Source organism: Dama dama, chromosome 13, assembly GCF_033118175.1.
Source record: "Dama dama isolate Ldn47 chromosome 13, ASM3311817v1, whole genome shotgun sequence".
NCBI classification, from domain to species: domain Eukaryota; kingdom Metazoa; phylum Chordata; class Mammalia; order Artiodactyla; family Cervidae; genus Dama; species Dama dama.
The window spans coordinates 53,951,078-53,972,406 of record NC_083693.1 but is presented as its reverse complement, the minus strand read 5'-3'; the positions used below and the strand labels follow the sequence as shown (position 1 = coordinate 53,972,406).

Genomic DNA, 21,329 nt, shown 5'->3' with positions numbered 1-21,329 from the left:
ACCCAGAAACTGCTAATGAACAGACAGTACAGTAGTGGCTCAAGACGCTTTGCAAAGGCGCCGAGAGCCTGAAGATGAGGAGTGCAGCGGCTGGCCACCAGAGGCTGACAATGAAACTGAGAGCCGTCATCGAAGCTGATCCTATTACAACTGCACGAGAAGTTGTTGAAGAACTCAACACTGATTATTGAGATCAAATCGCCAACACCCGCTGGATATCGAAAAAGCAAGAGAGTTCCAGAAAAACATCTATTTCTGCTTTATTGACTATGCCAAAGTCTTTGACTGTGTGAATCACAATAAACTGTGGAAAATTCTGAAAGAGATGGGAATACCAGACCACCTGACCTGCCTCTTGAGAAACCCCTATGCAGGTCAAGAAGCAACAGTTAGAACTGGACATGGAACAACAGACTGGTTCCAAATAGGAAAAGGAGTACATCAAGGCTTATTTAACTGATGTGCAGAGTACATCATGAAAAACGCTGGGCTGGAAGAAGCACAAGCTGGAATCAAGATTGCCGGGAGAAATATCAACAACCTCAGATATGCAGATGACACTAACCTTATGGCAGAAAGTGAAGAAGAACTAAAGAGCCTCTTGATGAAAGTGAAAGAGGAGAGTGAAAAAGTTGGCTTAAGGCTCAACATTCAGAAAACTAAGATCATGGCATCCGGTCCCATCACTTCATGGCAAATAGATGGGGAAACAGTGGAAACTGGCTGACTTTATTTTTTTGGGCTCCAAAATCACTGCAGATGGTGACCGCAGCCATGAAATTAAAAGATGCTTACTCCTTGGAAGGAAAGTTATGACCAACCTAGACAGCATATTGAAAAGCAGAGACATTACTTTGTCAACAAAGGTCCATCTAGTCAAGGCTATGGCTTTTCCAGTAGTCATGTATGGATGTAAGAGTTGGACTATAAAGAAAGCTGAGTGCTGGAGAATTGATGCTTTTGAACTGTGGTGTTGAATAAGACTCTTGAGAGTCCCTTGGACTGCAAGGAGATCCAACCAGTCCATCCTAAATGAGATCAGTTCTGGGTATTCATTGGCAGGACTGATGTTGAAGATGATTCTCCAATACTTTGGATGACCAGCTCAGCGGTTGGACCAAGAAGCAGCTCCAAAGCACTTCCCAAAGCCAAATTTACACCAAAAAAAGGTCACAGTCACTGTTTGGTGGTCTGCTGCCCATCTGATCCACTACAGCTTTCTGAATCCTGATGAAACCATTAGATCTAAGAAGTATGCTCAGCAAATTGATGAGATGCACTGAAAACTGCAATGCCTGCATCCAGCATGCAACAGAAAGGGTCCAATTCTTCTCCACGAAAACACCCAAACACACATCGCACCACCACCGTCTCAAAGTTGAACAAACTGGGATACGAGTTTTGCCTCATCTGCCATATTCACCTAACCTCATGCCAACTGACAACCACTTCAAGCATCTCAACAACTTCTTGTGGGGAAAACGCTTCCACAACCAGCAGGGCGCAGAAAATGTTTTCTAAGAAAGAGTTCATCACATCTCGAGGCATGGATTTTTGTGCTACAGAAACAAACTCATTTTTCGTTGGCAAAAATGTGTTGATTGTAATGGTTCCTATTTTGATTAATAAAGATGTGTTTGAAGCTAGTAACAATGATTTAAAATTCACAGTCCAAAACCACAATTACATTTGCACCAACCTAACAGAATTCTTTCTAAAACTATGTTTATGTTTAATCCTCTTTTATGCTATTTTATCTCCTTTTTAGGCTACCCTGGTGGCTCAATAGTAAAGAATCCACCTGCTAATACAGGAGACACGGGTTTGATCTACGGTGCAGGAAGATCCCCTGGAGCCTTCCCCTGGAGAAGGAAACGGCAACCCACTCCAGTATTCTTGCCTGGGAAGTCCCATGGATAAAGGAGTCTGACTGGCTACAGTCCAAGCGGTTGCAAAGAGTCAGACACAACTTAGTGACTGAGCACAAGCATTTCCTTTCTAACCACATTTACGCTACACAGTAGTAGTTACATGTCTCAAAAGCAATAAGATAAAGCAAAGAAGCCAGGGGTATTTTATATATATATAATATAATATAAATGCTTCCCAGGTGGTGCTAGTGGTAAAAAACCTACCTTCCAATATTGGATATCTAAGAGACATCGATTCGATCCCTGGGTCAGGAAGATCCCCTGGAGGAGGGCATGACAACTCACCCTAGTATTTTGCCTGGAGAATCCCGTGGACAGAGGAGCCTGGCAGGCTACAATCCATGGGATCACAAAGAATCTGACACAACTGAAGCAACTAGCATGCACACACACAGATTCTAAGTAGTAGTAGTTATATGACTCAAAAGCAAGAAGATAAAGCAAAAAACCCAGGGGCATTATATATATAACCTAGTAATTAATTAGCTCAATGGACTTTTATGAGAAAAGTTTGCTCCTGAAATGAGTATTCAATACTAAATGCAAACACTTTATTTACTATTACTACCTAGAAAAAGTTATTTTCTTATTGTAGAGGACAAAAAAACCTCTGAGGATTAAATAATAAACTACTAAAGGAACTAAAGAAGTTAGGCACATTAATATTTTCCAAAGGTCACATCAGAGAAAACTTAGAAGGCTCTATAAATAATTATACAAACTTTATTTAAGCCCAGACAGGTTGAATCTTTTAAAAGGCAATTTTCAGTTTGCAAGTTATACTTTAATTACCATCACTCTAAATTTTCATTAATTTTCAATTCCTTTCCCATTCTAATTGACGCGATTTTTTTAATAGAAAATACTAAAATATTCCCCCAAAAGTTAAGAATTAAGAGCCACACAGTGGAAGCACACTGTCAAATTTATAGTAGTCTGGTTTAAAGGTCATAACACGAGAATCATTAACAAGTCATCTACTGTAAGAATTAACAAATGGGATTTCTTACCTGGCTAAATAATTCTAATCTTTCCACTTATGTTAATGCTTGTGTCCATGAACTTAATATGTAACTCTAGTGTATAACATTAACACTGGTGTTCAAACATGCTAATCAAATCATACATCACAAGAAGAAAGAAATCCATAGGCAAATATTAATGTATTATGAATGTACTACACAAGCAGCAAAAATTTACCGACAACAACGCAGTATACTCTAATACTAAGCAGCATTGAAACAATAAAGGCTTTTTACCTTGTAGGACATTCATCTTTTTTGTCAATACATATCGTCTGTCCACGTATATACCATTCACCATCATAGTATAACCTTCCCTCTTCGGATCTAGCACTGTGCAGGTGTTTTTCCAGTTTCACGGGTGCTAAAGGGATCAGTTCAAAAACCATCATATTAATAAGACATTCTCAGAAGAACAAAAGTGCAGAACACTTAAGCGTTAATACCAATCCACGCATATATATGAAAACACACTAAAAATATTTTTTTAGATAACAAACCTACATCTAATAAAAACAAAGAGAATTTCATTTCCTACATTTTTTATATAATTCACTGTTTTTAATAGAGCTGTTTAATAAAGCTAAACAATATATAATAAATCAATTAACTAGACAAGTGCAAGAGGGCAGATATATTACTCATTATTAATGCCAGTTTTAAGTAAGATTTAAAATCTGAGTTGTCATATTTCCACTGAAAAACCCTGATGGCTCAGACGGCAAAGAATCTGCCTGCAAAGCGGGAGACTCAGGTTCAATCCCTGGGAGGGGAAGATCCCCTGGAGAAGGGAATGGCAACCCAGTATTCTTGCCTGGAGAAATTCCATGGAAAAGAGGAGGCTGGTGGGCTACAGTCCATGGGGTTGCAAAGAGTCGGACACAACCGAATGACTAACACACACACACAAACAATATATAATAAAGCAATAACTAGACAAGTGTAAGGAGGAGAGACAATGCACTCTGCTTTACTAGTGCCAATTTTAAGTAAGATTTAAAATCTAAGTTATCGTAATTCCACTGAAAATTATATTTTTTCATATTGTCTCACCTGACACTTTATTGTCTCAACTGACACTTTCAAAAGAGCAAAGTTTAACATATATTCCAAGAATTTCCCAGGCCTTTGATTCTAAAAAGCAAATACCCTCAGTAGAATTTTCATTTTGAAATTCTAGAAATGGTTTGAGATTCATCAGATAAACTCATGCAGAAAAAAAAAAATTCTTTATGGAAGCACACTGTCAAAAGCACACCATGAAATACGCCCCTCTGCATCATTCAAATGTCGCCACCTCAGAAAGGTCTTCCCCAACCACTCTACCCACTCCTCGTTAATCTTCCTCACAGCTTTATATTTCCTTCATAGCAATTATTACAATTTGTCATTATCTAGTTAGTTATCTATTTACATATACATTATCATTCTGCCTCCCTCAAGGAAGTTCCAGGAAGATTCAAGTCTTGCACCACTGCATTCACTGACCTCAAAAAGTGCCTGGTATGTAAAAGGTTTTCAGTAAGTATTCACTCATTCATTCATTCAACAAATGTTTTCTGAGCACTGTGACTGAAACAGACAGATTTCTGACCTTTGTGGAGCTTACGATTCTCTCAGGAGACAGGTAAACATGTAAACAATCAAAAAATTACAAATTGTGGTAAGTGCCATGAAGAAAACAAAGAATACACATGCTAAAGATAACAGGGGCTGGGGAGGAGACGCATTCAACAGTGTAGTGAGACTTAAAGGAATCCATGGCTCAAATCTATATAGTGAAAGAAGGTAGAAACAGAGAAATTATTCTAGACAATAATGTCTGTCACTACTTTGGCAGTGATTTCTGGATTTTTGATGAACCCCACTGCAAGCATTCTAATCTCTCTCATAGAAAATATAGGTACAGAAGTAATTTTGCCCACAATTCCACAATTCCTATTCACAGTCTCTCTGAAGGCCATCCACGGACTCCAGACACCTCCCCTATAGAATTATTGAGCCCATTAAAAAACACTAAATAAATACTTTTAAGATTACTGATCCATTATCAGCAATTGTAATGCAGTTGAAATACTAAAAGAAGAAATACATTCCATTTAGAAATTGTGAAACTTTTACATGAGGCAAAGACTCCAGAAGAATTTTTCACAGTTCTGCATATAGTGTTCACTGATGACATGAAACCAGTGATGGGGGAGTGGTTTACTATGTAGATGACTTTAAAAGTCTCCAAAGAGAAGATTTCTGAACTCAGACAAAATGACTTACGTTCTGTTTTCACTCTATGTGGACCAAGTGTAGCCATTGCCTTAATTAAAAAAAAAAGAAGAAAGATGTCTGAGTTCAAAATCAAAGTATATTTCGATATCCATTAACTTACAAGCTTAATAACAAACACAGTGAAACATGATCTGCTTCAATAAATCGGTAATTTCTAAAACCATGGGAATATAAAATTTCTTCTAGAGATGTTATCAATACCTAATATAATCTCAAATTCTCAACTGAGAAGCTTCTGAGAATGGAAAATTTTAATGGGAAAATAAGTCTCCACTTTCAAACAAGCACAGAAAATCTTCTAACATTTCAATGTTTAATGACAAAATGCAAAAATGTATAATAAAGGTTCAAATATTCACTCACTTTCATTCATTCAACAAATATATCTGAGTGCCTTCTGTGAGCCAGTACCAGGCTAAGAACTAGGCACAGAATGGTAATTCATTACTATTTTGGGGCAACCTAAACACTTTTCCATACTTTTGCATAAATTATTAATTACGTTATCACAGGAAAAAATACAATCAAACTGCTAACATGCCTCTCTTAAAATACTCTTGCAATCCACAGTTATCTGTATTAGTAATGACTGCCTTAGAGAGACTGTTGCAAAGTAAAGCATATTTACAACAATATTTTCATATATTAGTGAAAAATTATAGACTCTTAAAAAGTAGACTACAAAAAATATACTTGAATTCCATTGCTCTTTAATCATACCTTCCTTATTGTTGTCCAGTCTTCAAGAATATCAAGATCTTGTAACATATAAACTATATATGGACGTTAAAAAGTCAAGGTCAGTTTAGCTGTAAGAATTTCAATTTTACACTACACTTTCAAATTTCTGTTTTTCAGAGACTGGAACAATGACTTAAGACAGAAACCTTCAGCATGCTGAATTCTGACTCCAAACTGTTTTTCAAAAAACTTAGTATCGGCATAAGTATGTTCTAGTACTTCAGATATTATAACTATATTCTCTTAATCCTATGGTGTCTCTGACACTAAGATACACCAACAACCTAATCACTATTTTGAGGTGGGTGAGGGGAAAGTAGGAGCCAGCGGAGGGCACCATAGGGAATGCCAAGATTGAATGTATACATTAATTTAATTTAAAGACATACCAGTTTCAGAGACATTAAAAATGTTAAAAAGTACACATGAGAATTAACCAATCATGCTATATAATAAACAGCTGCTTCATTTCAAAGCCCTTGTGATCTACAAAGCCATATTAATTTTCAAAGTTGAGATCATGGCTAAATTTCTTATCCTCTCTACCTCGCTTAATCTAAACTATACCCTTCTGCTTTCAATCATTTTTAAAAATCATGTTTTCTTATTACAGGATTATGCAAATAAAGACAATGTATACTAATAAAAGTTACAAAGATATGCACAGTGCAAAAAAGTACATTAAAACAACAACAAAAAATTTAAAAAAAAACAGAAAATTTGAAAAAGGATATCTGACACAACAACTGGCTTCTTTTTGTCAGGACTGAAAGGATCCTTCCTCTTTTTTCTTGACTGAAGCTCATCGTTCCACAGCTCTGGCAAGTAAATAAAAATTAAGTATTATCTGACTTCTTGAGATCAAAGGGAAAAAAAGACTATAATTTCATAGTAGCAAAACTGCATTGGTGGCTATGTTTATATGATATAAATATGGGTATATACTGTATATATATATATATATATATGACTAGATATAATTTCATGAGCAGCTATATATTCATGAATTTTCCTCTGCTTTCATTAGAGCAAAATTCAATTTGGCACTTAATGCCTAGTAATTGATGAACATAAATGTCAGGCACTTAAATATTCATCACATGAGTGGTCTCAACTAATCTTCGAAGCTACCTCTCAGGCAGACAGTTTCATTACTTCAATCATACGAAGAGACTGACTCAGAAAAGCTAAAACAACTGTCACCCATGGTCACCCAACTAATGGAACAGTGGCACAGGAGCCTGCCTACTCCATACTGGAGAAACAGAATTCATAACAAGTAACATAGTACACATGCAAGAATTATAGGATAACCAGGAAATCTTCCAAGGTGTAGAAAGCCTTTCCCTGAAAAAGCCAATTTCACTTGGGCCTAATCTAATTGTTAATAAATATTTCCCTTTTTTAAGACAAAACTCTGCCTCCTTATAATACCCATCCTTTTGTCCTGGTTTGTGTAGGACCAAGAGAAAAGGCTTCTATTCCTTCTTCCACGTGACAATCTTTCAAGACTTAAGAGGAAAGAATATATACTGTAGCTGTCTTCCAATACTAACTACTCTTCTGTTGTAGTAATATTCTTAACTATTCTTACAGTACATTATTCTTATGCCTGTTGTTCTGTCGCACTTCTATTTCATTCCTTTTCATGTGCTTCATTTTCTACATCTTCCTGAAGTATGAGGCCAAATTAAAGCAACACTCACAATCACAGCAAATTCTTTAGCAGTCTTCCTCCTTGCCCTCTCTTTAGGACACCTGATTTATATACCGTTTGTATAGGAGGCGAGATGTGATGAGACACCTCAGTAAACCAGAGGTTCAGTGTCACTTACACCTGAGTCACAGCCTTCCCTTTACCTGAGGTAATATCGATGCTGTGCCGGTCCTCTTCAAGCCTTCTGATCTTCTCCTCCAGCTCACTCTGTACTGTATCATATAACAAAAGCTTTTCACTCTAGGATAAAAAAAAACAGATCACATGTAAGTAGGAAGAAAAGAATCGTTCCATATTTAACTAACAGTATCAAATAACTCACTCTTCAAGTATTTTAACATATGGTGCTTTTGTTGAAATTCAACTTAAAAATTTTAATGATGAAATGTCAAATATATGAATGAACTAAGACTAGAAAGTAAAGAATCTAAGCATACAGTGAACTATACACAATTAAATTGTTTAAGAACATCTAAATCTTAAAAAAAAAAAAAAAGAACATCTAAATCTGCATGTGATAAAGAGGCAAATATTTACTTCATAAAAAACTCATAGTGAGCTCCTGTAGCCCCTTTTAAATACCGGCAGGTCCCCTGTCAGCACAATGGAGAGCCTGTCCTGTAAAATGCATCATTGTAAAACAAACTATTTTTTCTCCTATCAGAACAATTCCTCACTAATATGTCAATCATATTAAAAGAGATTAATATATCAAGAGAAAAAATTCAAGTATAAATTTTATAATTATTTAAACAATTCAATTAAAGATAAAATTGTAAAACTACAGGCTAATTATATCCCAATCTTTCAACAAAACTATAGAAAGACTGAGCCACTGGCTAAGAGACAAGACTATTTACTAGTAAATCAGACTAGAATCCAGGTCTACTTGTTCTAGCCCATTGTTTTTTTTATTACAAAATACTGTATCCTTTATTTTAAAAGCCACAAGATGAGCATCAATATAATGTGTGTGTATGTGTGTGTGTGTGTGTGTGCACTCAGTAGTGTCCAACTCTATGTGACCCCATGGACTGTAGTCCATCAGGCTCCTCTGTTCATGGAATTTTCTAAGCAAGAATACTAGAGTGGGTTGCCATTTCCCACTATAATTTTATATGATAAATCGCATAGATTTATCATCTAAAAGGCTGTGACAGATTGCCACCCACCTACCACATGCATATCTCTAGTAAAAACAATAGCCTGTTGGGATATGGCTAGATATGACTGTCTCATAGCAGCTACTGGAATACAGTTAGTTATGATTTCTTGTGGAAGGCATAAGTCATGCCCATTTTCAGCATTTCCAGTGTCAGTCATGAAGTCTTCTTTTTTGGGGATTGAAATTTAGAGTCTACATATGCTTGACGGTTCTCCCAAGTGGTAGAGAAAAGATGGTTTCTGTAAATTTGAAGCAATCCCGGAGGTAGAGAGAAAGCAGAGCTAAAGAAGGCTAAAACTAGATCTCCTTTGAAAAATTATCTCATTACATGTTACTCTCTATGCTAACTTCCTTTTACTTACTCCTCTGCTTTTGGTAAAATTTTATTGAATAGTTTAGCATTATTTACATTGTACTACAAGAATTGGGAACTGTTACATAGCAGATAAGAAGCAAGAACAGGGTGCAACCACAGTTAAGATTGTGTGATGGCTATGAATAGAACTAGATTCTCCAACCAAAGAGGACTCTGAAAGCTAAGCAGGGGATAAAGACTTTGCTTTCAAGAATATTTCAATGAAAAAATTTTTTGTAAAAATTACCATTAAAAAAAAGAATATGGACTTTAAGCTGGTAAATTCTTTGTATTCCATCGATATATTTGCCCTAGGCCAAGCAGAAATTCTGAAATAAACCTACCAGTCATTGTTTACAATTAAAAAAAAAAAAGGTACAGTGGGACTGAAATGTTTGAAGTTTTGAAGGCATCTCTAAAAAATATTATAGGTATACTTTAAATTACACAAATAGAAGTGTCTTGACTCTATCCTCATTATTCTTTGTTCTTCTCTCCCTTATCCCCAGCCCCTCAACAGCCTCCCATGAGAAGAAAAGAAAGTCATAAATGAAGCAAGTAAAAAGCCAACCAGAAAAGAAAGAGGCATTCAAACTCCCTTGCTTTGGTGCCTCTAGAGCCTTCTATACTGAATGGGTAATTTAGCTTTTTTAAAGTATTACTAATTATAACTACATATTTGGCTTCAAAATCCCACCCCCCTCCAATCTTCACACGTATACGTAGTGAACCTGCTCACTGACCCCTTTCACCAGCTGAGACCATGCTCCTTCTCATCAGAGCCATGTTGGGAAGTGCCAGGAAGGTGGCTCCAAGGTTCCATGTTTGCACTGGTCTCCCTCTGGCCTTGGTTCAGAACCAACTGCCTGTTGGCAGTTCCCTGACTAAAGCATCTCACAGTTTTGAACCTGAACTAGCGTCTTGGGAGATTTTCAAGGGCTAGCATTACCAGAGAAAGAACAAAACATATTAATAAGGCTACAGTCTTTTTTTTTTTTTTAAGTATGCTGCATTAAAATAAAAAGATAAGCAGAATAGGATTTAAAAGCCAAGAAACAGACTCCGGTTGTGGAAAATGTTACAAAAAGGTGACTTTTCAAATCATTTGAAAACCAGATGATAGTAAATGACAAAAGAAAAATGAGTTTAACTGTACAGAGAAAAACAAGTTGGCTTAAAACTCAACATTCAGAAAACTAAGATCATAGCATCCATCCCCATCATTTCATAGCAAATAGATGGTGAAACAATGGAAACAGTGAGAGACTTTACTTTTTGGGGCTCCAAAATCACTGTAGATGGTGACTGCAGCCATGAAATTAAAAGACGCTCCTTGGAAGAAAAGTTATGACCAACCTAGATGGCTTATTAAAAAGCAGAGACATTACTTTGACGACAAAGGTCTATCCAGTCAAAGCTATGGTTTTTGCAGTAGTCATGTATAGATATGAGAGCTGGACCATAAAGAAAGCTGAAGAATTAATGCATCTGAACTGTGGTGCTGGAGAAGACTCTTGAGAGTCCCTTGGAGATCCAACCAGCCCATCCTAAAGGAAATCAGTCCTGAATATTCACTGGAAGGACTGATGTTGAAGCTGAAACTCCAATACTTTGGACACTCGATGCGAAGAGCTGACTCATTGGAAAAGACCCTGATGCTGGGACAGATTGAAGGCAGGAGAAGGGGACGACAGAGGATGAGATGGTTGGATGGCATCACCGACTCAATGAACATGAGCTTGAGCAAGCACTGGGAGTTGGTGATGGACAGGGAAGCCTGGCATGCTGCAGTGCATGCGGTCACAGAGTCAGACATGACTGAGTGACTGAACTGAACTGATGCAGAGAAAAAATTCTATAACATGAGGTTCTTTGCCTTATGTTATACAAAAAAATTAATGGACTAAACAAATTTATAAAATGAAATTTAAAGGAAATATATTGGGATGAAGAAAGCTTTTCAAAGCCCAAAAATCTGAAGGACAAGTTATGTTTTTTTTTAACAAGTTATGTTTTAAAAAACTATTTGTGCACACAGAAATTAAAGACACATTAAAAAGCAAGCAAAGGTAAGAAGAAAGCAATAAAAAATATCTGCAACATGACAAAGCCTTAAAACCATCAGACGAAATTAAACAAGCATAGATAAATCAGTAAGAAAAATCTAAATACTGTCCATACTCACTACCAAAAACAGCCAAAAGAAGAGACAGAGACAAATATAAGGGCAAATTAAATGTGCAGTATGTAATATTATTCTTCACTTTGGCAAAGTTGTTTTATTCTTTTCAATTATAATAAACACCTACCAGAAAAATAAATGACCCAATCAAAAAATAGGTTAAAGAACTAAACAAACATTTCTCCAAAGAAGACATACAGATGGCTAACAAACACATGAAAAGATGCTCAACATCACTCATTATCAGAGAAATACAAATCAAAACCACAATGAGGTACCATCTCATGCCAGTCAGAATGGCTGCTACCAAAATTTCTACAAACAATAAATGCTGGAGAGGGTATGGAGAAAAGGGAACCCTCTTACACTGTCGGTGGGAATGCAAACTAGAACAGCCACTATGGAGAACAGTGTGGAGATTCCTTAAAAAACTGAAAACAGAACTGCCATATGACCCAGCAATCCCACTGTGGGGCATACACACTGAGGACACCAGAATTGAAACAGACACATGTACCCCAATGTTCATCGCAGCACTGTTTACAATAGCCAGGACATGGAAGCAACCTAGATGCCCATCAGCAGATGAATGGATAAGAAAGCTGTGGTACATATACACAGCAGAATATTACTCAGCTATTAAGACGAATGCATTTGATCAGTTCCAATGAGGTGGATGAAACTGGAGCCAATTATACAGAGTGAAGTAAGTCAGAAAGAAAAACACCAATACAGTATTTATTAACAGATATATATATGGAATTTAGAAAGATGGTTAACATCAACCCTATATGTAAAACAGCGAAAGAGACATAGATATACAGAACAGACTTTTGGACTCTGTGGGAGAAGATGAGGGTGGGATGATTTGCGAGAATAGCATTGAAACATGTATATTACCATATGTAGAATAGATCACCAGTCCAAGTTTGATGCATGAGACAGGGTGCTCAAAGCCAGTGCACTGCGACAACCCAAAGGGATGGGGTGGGGAGGGAGGTGGGGGGGGGGCAGTTCAGGATGGGGGACACACGTATACCCGTAGCTGATTCATGTCAATGTATGGCAAAAACCACCACAATATTGTAAAGTAATTAGCCTCCAATAAAAATAATTAATTTAAAATAAATAAATAATGCCAACTGATACAGAGAATACAAACCAACTCAACAATTTAGAAAGTAACTTACAAATAAGTTTTAAGGACTTCACTGACTATATCCTTTGATCTAGTAATTACGCTGAGGATTCCATCCTAAAGAAATAACAACCTTGGCCAATGTTGCATGGAAAAGGATGCCCACAACAGCAATACTTATAATGCATAAAACCAGGAACAAAGTAAAATCCAATAACAGAGAATTGGCTACAGAAATTATTGTACTACTCTGCAGATAAACAAACATTCAGAATTCAAAAAGTAGGGGAAAACTGCTACAGTAAAATTACAAATGAGTCCAGATCATAAACTCTCTCTTCCCGAAGACATAATGACGTAAACAGAAAACATGTACAAAATAAATCAACAAACTACACTTATAGTTATCAAAGGAAAGAGCACAATGCCATGCCATAACCTCTGAACATGATAAATAAACTGAGACAGAACCCCAAGATCTGCATTATGTACACTATACACACGCAGGCACTCTGTAAAGAAAGAATTTGAGAGGGGGGAATACTCGAAAAGTCTGAGTCATACTTCCAAATCTAGAAAGAAATGAAGAAGGTCTGGAGAGGGGAAAATACATGGGAAGCCCCAAAGAGAGAAAGGCTCACCAGTGAGAAGAAAACTCCTAGAGCTCAGCAGCTGACAAGCTCTGCACACAGGCAGATTTTATTGACTCACTCCTAGATATGAATGATGGCCAAAGGTGGCCAGTTGTTTGTGAAAAGCATCAAAATGAAAGACACGGAGACAAATGAACAAAAAAGAAGTATAAAGAAACAAAAACAAGTCAAGATACAGAAAAGAAGTTCAAAACAACTGCATTTAATACCCATAAAGGGATGAGATCACACCCATGAGAAAAGAATAGGAGTTGGAAAAAATATAAAACATGGGTAATCAGAGGACATAAGAGCTCCTGGAAATTAAATACAGAATGGAAATAAAATATTTAGTAGAAGGATTGGAAAAGAAAGTTGAATATACTCTTAAAAAGAATAAAATAAGAATGAAGGGAGGAGGTGGAGGGAAGCACAATAAAAATATAATATGTAAGATTTACATACTATGTAGTAATATAACATATATATGAAATATAAGAAAATTCAAAGATCAATCTTGGAGGTTCAGCAATTAACCAATAAGAGTTCCAAAATGAGAAAACAGAAAATAATGGAGAAGAAACAATATAAGAAACTTCTCAGAATAAAAGATATGTTTCCTGATATAAATGTTCCTCTGAGTATTCACATGAACGAAAAGAGACGCACATATCACTTTGCTGTTCCATAGCATCAAGGATAAAGAAAACATCTTACAGCTATTCAGGAAGAAAACAGGTCATGTACAGGGGATCAGGATTCACAATGATAACAGGCTTCTCAAAGCAATACTGGAAGCTAGAAAACAATGGAAAACTGCCTTCAAAATTCCGAGGAAACATCATTACTTACCATCTAGAATTCCATACTCTGAAAGGTGAGTTAAAAGATGGTTCCAGACATGAAAGATGTTAAGGGTTTTAAAACATGTCCAATAAATCTTTGACATGCCTCCCTCAAAAGGTAGACCCTAATTCCAGTCCCCTTGAAAGTGAGCAGGACTTAATGACTCATCTGTAATGAACAGAATGTGGAAGAAATCTAGGTTATTAAAAACACTGTCACTTCTGTCTTGCTCTTGTGAACCATTCACTCTGGGAGAAGCTAGTCACAAGGTCATGGGAGCCCTCAGTCAGCCTGTGGAGAGGCCTATGGGAATAAGGCTTCCAACCAACAACCAGCAACAACCTGCCAGTCTTTAAGTCACCGTAGAAGCAGTTCCTGCAGTCCCAGTCAAGCCTTCAAATAGCTGCTTCCCTGGCTGACCTCTTCACTGCAATTTCATGTGATTCCCTGAGCCAGAACCACCCAGCTAATGCTCCCAAATTCCTGACCATAGAGACTGCAAAATAAAATGCTGATTACTGTTTCAAGTGACTAAATTTTGGAGTAATTTATTATAAAGCAATAGATAACCAACACAAGAAATCTCAAAAAACTAACTTCTATACACATTTTCCCAAGAAGCTACTCAACAAAACTGAAAAAAGAAAACAAGACTATAGCAGGGAAAGAAGTTAAAGGGAATTACTTTACTTGTGAAGAGATACCCATGAAGACAGAGAAGCAGCTGGCATAGAAAGTATCTGAAGGATGGAGCAGAAAGCAACAGGGTCTAGGGATGGAAGACTTGCTCCCAGGATGGAGAACTCCAGAAGGAAATGGGTCTCATGGATTACCTGACACATCTGACCATGTGGAAAATGGCACTGCGGGTTTTCATAAATCTGCTGGAGTCTCTGGGGAGAACTGATAAATAAAAAAAAAACTAACAATAAAAGAAGCAATTAATTCCAAGGCAAAAAAAAAAAAAATAGTTGTACAAGAAGGGAAGTTTGAGCAAAGCATAACTCTGGGATCAGTAAAAAATAATTATTGTTACAACAAAAACAAAAATTGTGACATAACAATATTAGAAGAATGAGATGAGGGAAACTATTATGGAATCCTCAGCTTTCAAAAGGTACTATCCAAAACTGATATTATTTAGAAATGAGGCTAAACTCCAGAAGCAGTAGATAAAAGATTTAGATAGACAATTGCTGCTTGCATGTAGAACACAGAGATGGGAGTGGAGACTGCTGTTTTGCATTATAAGCCTGTGCTTTCAGAAATATGTATACACATTACCCAGTAAAAGCAGATTTTTAAGAGTATTTAGGGAGGGGGAAACTGGTTGAAGGTCATCAAAAGGTACAAACTTCCAGTTATAAAATAAACAAGTACAACATGATTAATATAATTAACACCACTGTGTGTTGTATACTAAAGTTGTTAAGAGTAAATCCTAAGAGTTTTCATCACAAGGAAAATTTATTTTTCTATCTTTTAATTTTGTATCTATATGAGATGATGGATGCCCATTAAATTTATATCATGATGCTTGTAAATTAAATCACTATGATGCACACTTTAAACTTACACAGTGCTATATGTCAATTACATCTTCATAAAACTAGAAGAAAAAAATTTTTTATTGAAGGATAATTGCTTTACAGAATTTTGTTGTTTTCTGTCAAACCTCAACATGAAACAGCCACAGGTATACATATATCCCCTCTCTTTTGAACCTCCCTCCCATCTCCCTCCCCATCCCACCCCTCTAGGTTGATACAGAGCCCCTGTTTGAGTTTCCTGAGCCACACAGGAACTTCCCATTGGCTACCTATTTTACATATAGTAATGTAAATTTCCATGTTACTCTTTCCATACATCTCACCCTCTCCTCCCGTCTCCCCATGTCCATAAGTCTATTCTCTATGTCTGTTTCTCCACTGCTGCCCTGTAAATAAATTCTTCAGTACCATTTTTCTAGATTCTATATGTGCATTAGAATATGATATTTATCTTTCTCTCTCTGACTCGCTGCACTCTGTATAATAGGTTTTTGGTTCATCCACATCATCGGAAGTGACTCACAGGTGTTCCTTTTCATGGCTGAGTAACATTCCATTGTGTATATGTACCACAACTTATTTTTCCATTCATCTGTCAATGGACATCTAGGTTGCTTCCATGTTCTAGCTATTATAAATGTGCTGCTATAAACAATGGAATATATGTGTCTATTTCAGTTTTGGATATGCCTAGGAGTGGGATTGCTGGGTCATATGTTGGTTTTATTCTGGTTTTATTCCTAGTTTTTTAAGGAATCTCCATACCGTCTTCCATAGTGGCTGTATCAATTTACATTCCCACCAACAGTGCAAAAGCGTTCCCTTTTCTCCACACCCTCTCCAGAATTTATTGTTTGTAGCCTTTTTGATGGAGGGCCATTCTGACCCGTGTGAAACAGGACCTCATTGTAGTTTTGATTTGCATTTCTCTAATAATGAGCGATGTTGAGCATCTTTTCATATGTTTGTTAGCTGTCTGCATGTTTTCTTTGGAGAAATGACTGTTTAGGCCTTTTTCCCACTTTTTGACTAGGCTGTGTTTTTCCGGCATTGAGTTGTATGAGCTGCTTGTATATTTTGGAAATTAATCTTTGTCAGTTGTTTCATTTGCTATTATTTTCTCCCATTCTGAGGGTTGTCTTTTCACTTTGCTTACAGTCTCCTTTGCTGTGCAAAAGCTTTTAAGTTTAGTTAGGTCCCACTTATTTACTTTTGTTTTTATTTCCATTACTCTAGGAGGTGGGTCATAGAGGATCTTGCTTTTATGTCATCGAGTGTTCTGCCTATGTTTTCCTCTAAAGTTTTATAGTTTCTTGTCTTACATTTAGCTCTTTAATCATTTTGAGTTTATCTTTGTGTATGGTGTTAGGAAGTGTTCTAATTTCACTCTTTTGCATGCAGCTCTCTGGTTTTCCCAGCACCATTTATCGAAGAGGCTGTCTTTGCCCCATTGTGTATTCTTGCCTCCTTTGTCAAAAGTAAGGTACCCACAGGTGCCTGGGTTTCTTTCTGGGCTTTCTATCTTGTTCCATTGGTCTATATTTCAGTTTTTATACCAGTAACACACTATCTTGATGACTGGAGCTTTGTAGTATAATCTGAAGTTAGGAAGGTTGATTTCTCCAGCTCCATTCTTCTTTCTCAAGACTGCTTTGGCTATTGAGGGTCCATTCTGTTTCCATATGAATTGTGAAATTTTTTGTTCTAGTTCTGTGAAAAAATGCTACTGGTAATTTGATAGGGATCACATTGAATCTGTAGATTGCATTTGGTAGTATAGTCATTTTCATAATATTGATTCTTCCTACCCAGGAACATGGAATATCTCTCCAGCTTTTTATGTCATCTTTGATTTCCTTCATTAGTGTCTTATAATTTTCTGTGTACAGTTCTTTTGTCTCTTTAGGTTAAGTTTATTCCTAGATATTTAATTCCTTTTGTTGCAATGGTGAATGGGATTGATTCCTTAATTTCTCTGATTTTTTGTTAGTATATAGAAATGAAAGTGATTTCTGCATATTGATTTTGTTTTTTTTTTTATATATATATATATATTTTTTTATTATTATTATTATTTTTTTCCAGTGGGTTTTGTCATACATTGATATGAATCAGCCATGGATTTACATGTATTCCCCATCCCGATCCCCCCTCCCACCTCCCTCTCCACCCGATTCCTCTGGGTCTTCCCAGTGCACCAGGCCGGAGCACTTGTCTCGTGCATCCCACCTGGGCTGGTGATCTGTTTCACCATAGATAGTATACATGCTGTTCTTTTGAAATATCCCACCCTCACATTCTCCCACAAAGTTCAAAAGTCTGTTCTGTATTTCTGTGTCTCTTTTTCTGTTCTGCATATAGGGTTATCGTTATCACCTTTCTAAATTCCATATACATGTGTCAGTATGCTGTAATGTTCTTTATCTTTCTGGCTTACTTCACTCTGTATAAGGGGCTCCAGCTTCATCCATCTCATTAGGACTGGTTCAAATGAATTCTTTTTAATGGCTGAGTAATATTCCATGGTGTATACGTACCACAGCTTCCTTATCCATTCATCTGCTGATGGGCATCTAGGTTGCTTCCATGTCCTGGCTATTATAAACAGTGCTGCGATGAACATTGGGGTGCACGTGTCTCTTTCAGATCTGGTTTCCTCAGTGTGTATGCCCAGAAGTGGGATTGCTGGGTCATATGGCAGTTCTATTTCCAGTTTTTTAAGGAATCTCCACACTGTTCTCCATAGCGGCTGTACTAGTTTGCATTCCCACCAACAGTGTAAGAGGGTTCCCTTTTCTCCACACCCTCTCCAGCATTTATTGCTTGTAGACTTTTGGATAGCAGCCATCCTGACTGGCGTGTAATGGTACCTCATTGTGGTTTTGATTTGCATTTCTCTGATAATGAGTGATGTTGAGCATCTTTTCATGTGTTTGTGAGCCATCTGTATGTCTTCTTTGGAGAAATGTCTGTTTAGTTCTTTGGCCCATTTTTTGATTGGGTCATTTATTTTTCTGGAATTGAGCTGCAGGAGTTGCTTGTATATTTTTGAGATTAATCCTTTGTCTGTTTCTTCATTTGCTATTATTTTCTCCCAATCTGAGGGCTGTCTTTTCACCTTACTTATAGTTTCCTTTGTAGTGCAAAAGCTTTTAAGTTTCATTAGGTCCCATTTGTTTAGTTTTGCTTTTATTTCCAATATTCTGGGAGGTGGGTCATAGAGGATCTTGCTTTGATTTATGTCGGAGAGTGTTTTGCCTATGTTCTCCTCTAGGAGTTTTATAGTTTCTGGTCTTACATTTAGATCTTTAATCCATTTTGAGTTTATTTTTGTGTATGGTGTTAGAAAGTGTTCTAGTTTCATTATCAACATAATAAAAGCTATATATGACAAACCCACAGCAAGCATCACCCTCAATGGTGAAAAATTGAAGGCATTTCCCCTGAAATCAGGAACAAGACAAGGGTGCCCACTCTCACCACTACTATTCAACATAGTGTTGGAAGTTCTGGCCACAGCAATCAGAGCAGAAAAAGAAGTAAAAGGAATCCAGATAGGAAAAGAAGATATAAAACTCTCACTGTTTGCAGATGACATGATCCTCTACATAGAAAACCCTAAAGACTCTACCAGAAAATTACTAGAGCTAATCAATGAATATAGTAAAGTTGCAGGATATAAAATTAACACACAGAAATCCCTTGCATTCCTATATACTAACAATGAAAAAACAGACAGAGAAATTAAGGAAACAATACCATTCACCATTGCAACAAAAAGAATAAAATACTTAGGAGTGTATCTACCTAAAGAAACAAAGGACCTATACATAGAAAACTATAAAACACTGATGAAAGAAATCAAAGAGGACACAAACAGATGGAGAAATATACCGTGTTCATGGATTGGAAGAATTAATATTGTCAAAATGCATATTGATTTTGTATCCTGCAACTTTGCTGAATTCACTGATTAGCTCTAGTAATTTTCTGATACTACCTTAAGGGTTTCCTATGTACAGTACCATGTCATCTGCAAACAGTGAGAGGTTTACTTCTTTTCTGATCTGGATTCCTTTTATTTCTTTTTCTTATCTGATTGTTGTAGCTAGGACTTCCAGAACTATGTTCAATAACAGTGGTGAAAGTGGACACCCTTGTCTTGTTCCTGATCTCAGGCGGAATGCTTTCAGTTTTTCACCATTCAGAATAATGTTTGCTGTAGGCTTACCATATAAGGCTTTTACTATGTTGAGGTAGGTTCCTCCCATGCCCACTTTTTGAAGAGTTTTAATCATAAGTGGGTGCTGGGTTTTGTCAAAGGCTTTTTCTGCATCTATTGAGATTATCATATGGTTTTTATTCTTTCAATTTGTTAATATGGTGTATCACACTGACTGATTTTCATATATTGAAGAATCCTTGCATCCCTGGAATAAACCCAGTTTGATCATGGTGTATGAGCTTTTTGATGTGTTACTAAATTCTGTTTGCTAAAACTTTTTGAGGATTTTTGCATCTATGTTCATCAGTGATATTGGCTGGTAGTTTTCTTTTTATTGTGTTGTCTTTGTCTGGTTTTGGTATCAGGGTGATGGTGGCCTTGTAGAATGAGTTTGGAAGTGTTCTTTCCTCTGCAATTTTTTGAAAGAGTTTTAGAAGGATAGGCATTAGTTCTTCTCTAAATGTTTGACAGAATTCTCCCATGAAGGCTTCTGGTCCTGGGCTTTTGTTCTTTGGGAGATTTTTGATCACAGCTTCAATTTCAGTGCTTGTAATTGGGTTGTTCATAATTTCTTTCTCGTTCAGTCTTGGAAAATTGAACTTTTTAAAGAATCTGTCCATTTGTTCCAGGTTATCCCTTTTATTGTCATATAGTTGCTCATAATAGTCTCTTATTTCTGTACTGTTTGTTGTAATGTCTCCTTTTTCATTTCTAATTTTGTTGATTTGATTCTTCTCTTTTTTTTTTCTTGATGAGTCTGGCTAAAGGTTTGTCAATTTTGTTTATCTTCTCAAAGAACCACCTTTTAGTTTTATTAATCTTCCCCACTGTTTCTTTCATTTCTTTTTCATTTATTTCTGCTTGGATCTTTATGATTTCTTTGCTTCTACTAATTTTTGGGGGGGGGGGGGGGTTGGTTCTTCTTTTTCCAGGCTTCCAGGTTGAATTCTTCCTTCCCTTTGGTTTCTGCCCACCTAAGTTTGGTCCCAGTGGTTTGTGTAAGCTTCATATAAGGTGAGATTTGTGCTATGTGTTTGCTTGCTTTTCCTCGGATGGGCAAGGCTGGATGAGGTGGTACTCCTGTCTACTGATGATTTGGTTTATATTTTTGTTTTGTTTGTTGTTTAGATGAGGCATTCTGCACAGGGTGCTCCTGGTGGTTGGGTGATGCAGGGTCTTGTATTCCAGAGGTTTCCTTTGTGTGAGTTCTCACTATTTGATACCACCTAAGGTTACCCTGGCGTGCTGCTATTCATGGGGTCACAAAGAGTTGGACACAACTGAGCAACTGAACTGAAGGTTAGTTCTCTGGTAGCATAGGGTCTTAGAGGCAGTGCTCCCACTCCAAAGGCTCATGGCTTGATCTCTTAAAGTGCTAAGGAGCGTGGCTTGATCTTGCACATACTATTCTGCATCCCTTTCTGAGCTTTAAGTGAATAACTCTGTATTGTTCTGGGTTCCAAAGCTGAGACCTCATCAGAGCAGTGAATGAGCCAGTGGTTTCCTGAATGTTCACTCAGTTTTGAACTGAGTTGAAAGATG

General features: G+C 36.9%; 1 protein-coding gene across 1 annotated transcript in view; it reads right to left on the bottom strand.

The window, feature by feature from the left end:
• Nucleotides 1–21,329, bottom strand: part of BRMS1L (BRMS1 like transcriptional repressor) — a 39,998-nt gene that overhangs the window by 2,328 nt on the left and 16,341 nt on the right. Inside the window, exons 5-9 of the mRNA XM_061159183.1 lie at nucleotides 7,838–7,934; nucleotides 6,712–6,795; nucleotides 5,957–6,021; nucleotides 5,225–5,264; nucleotides 3,191–3,317 (exon numbers count right to left, since the gene is read on the bottom strand). Of these exons, the coding sequence (XP_061015166.1) occupies nucleotides 3,191–3,317; nucleotides 5,225–5,264; nucleotides 5,957–6,021; nucleotides 6,712–6,795; nucleotides 7,838–7,934 (413 nt within the window). The remainder of the gene's footprint in view (nucleotides 1–3,190; nucleotides 3,318–5,224; nucleotides 5,265–5,956; nucleotides 6,022–6,711; nucleotides 6,796–7,837; nucleotides 7,935–21,329) is intronic.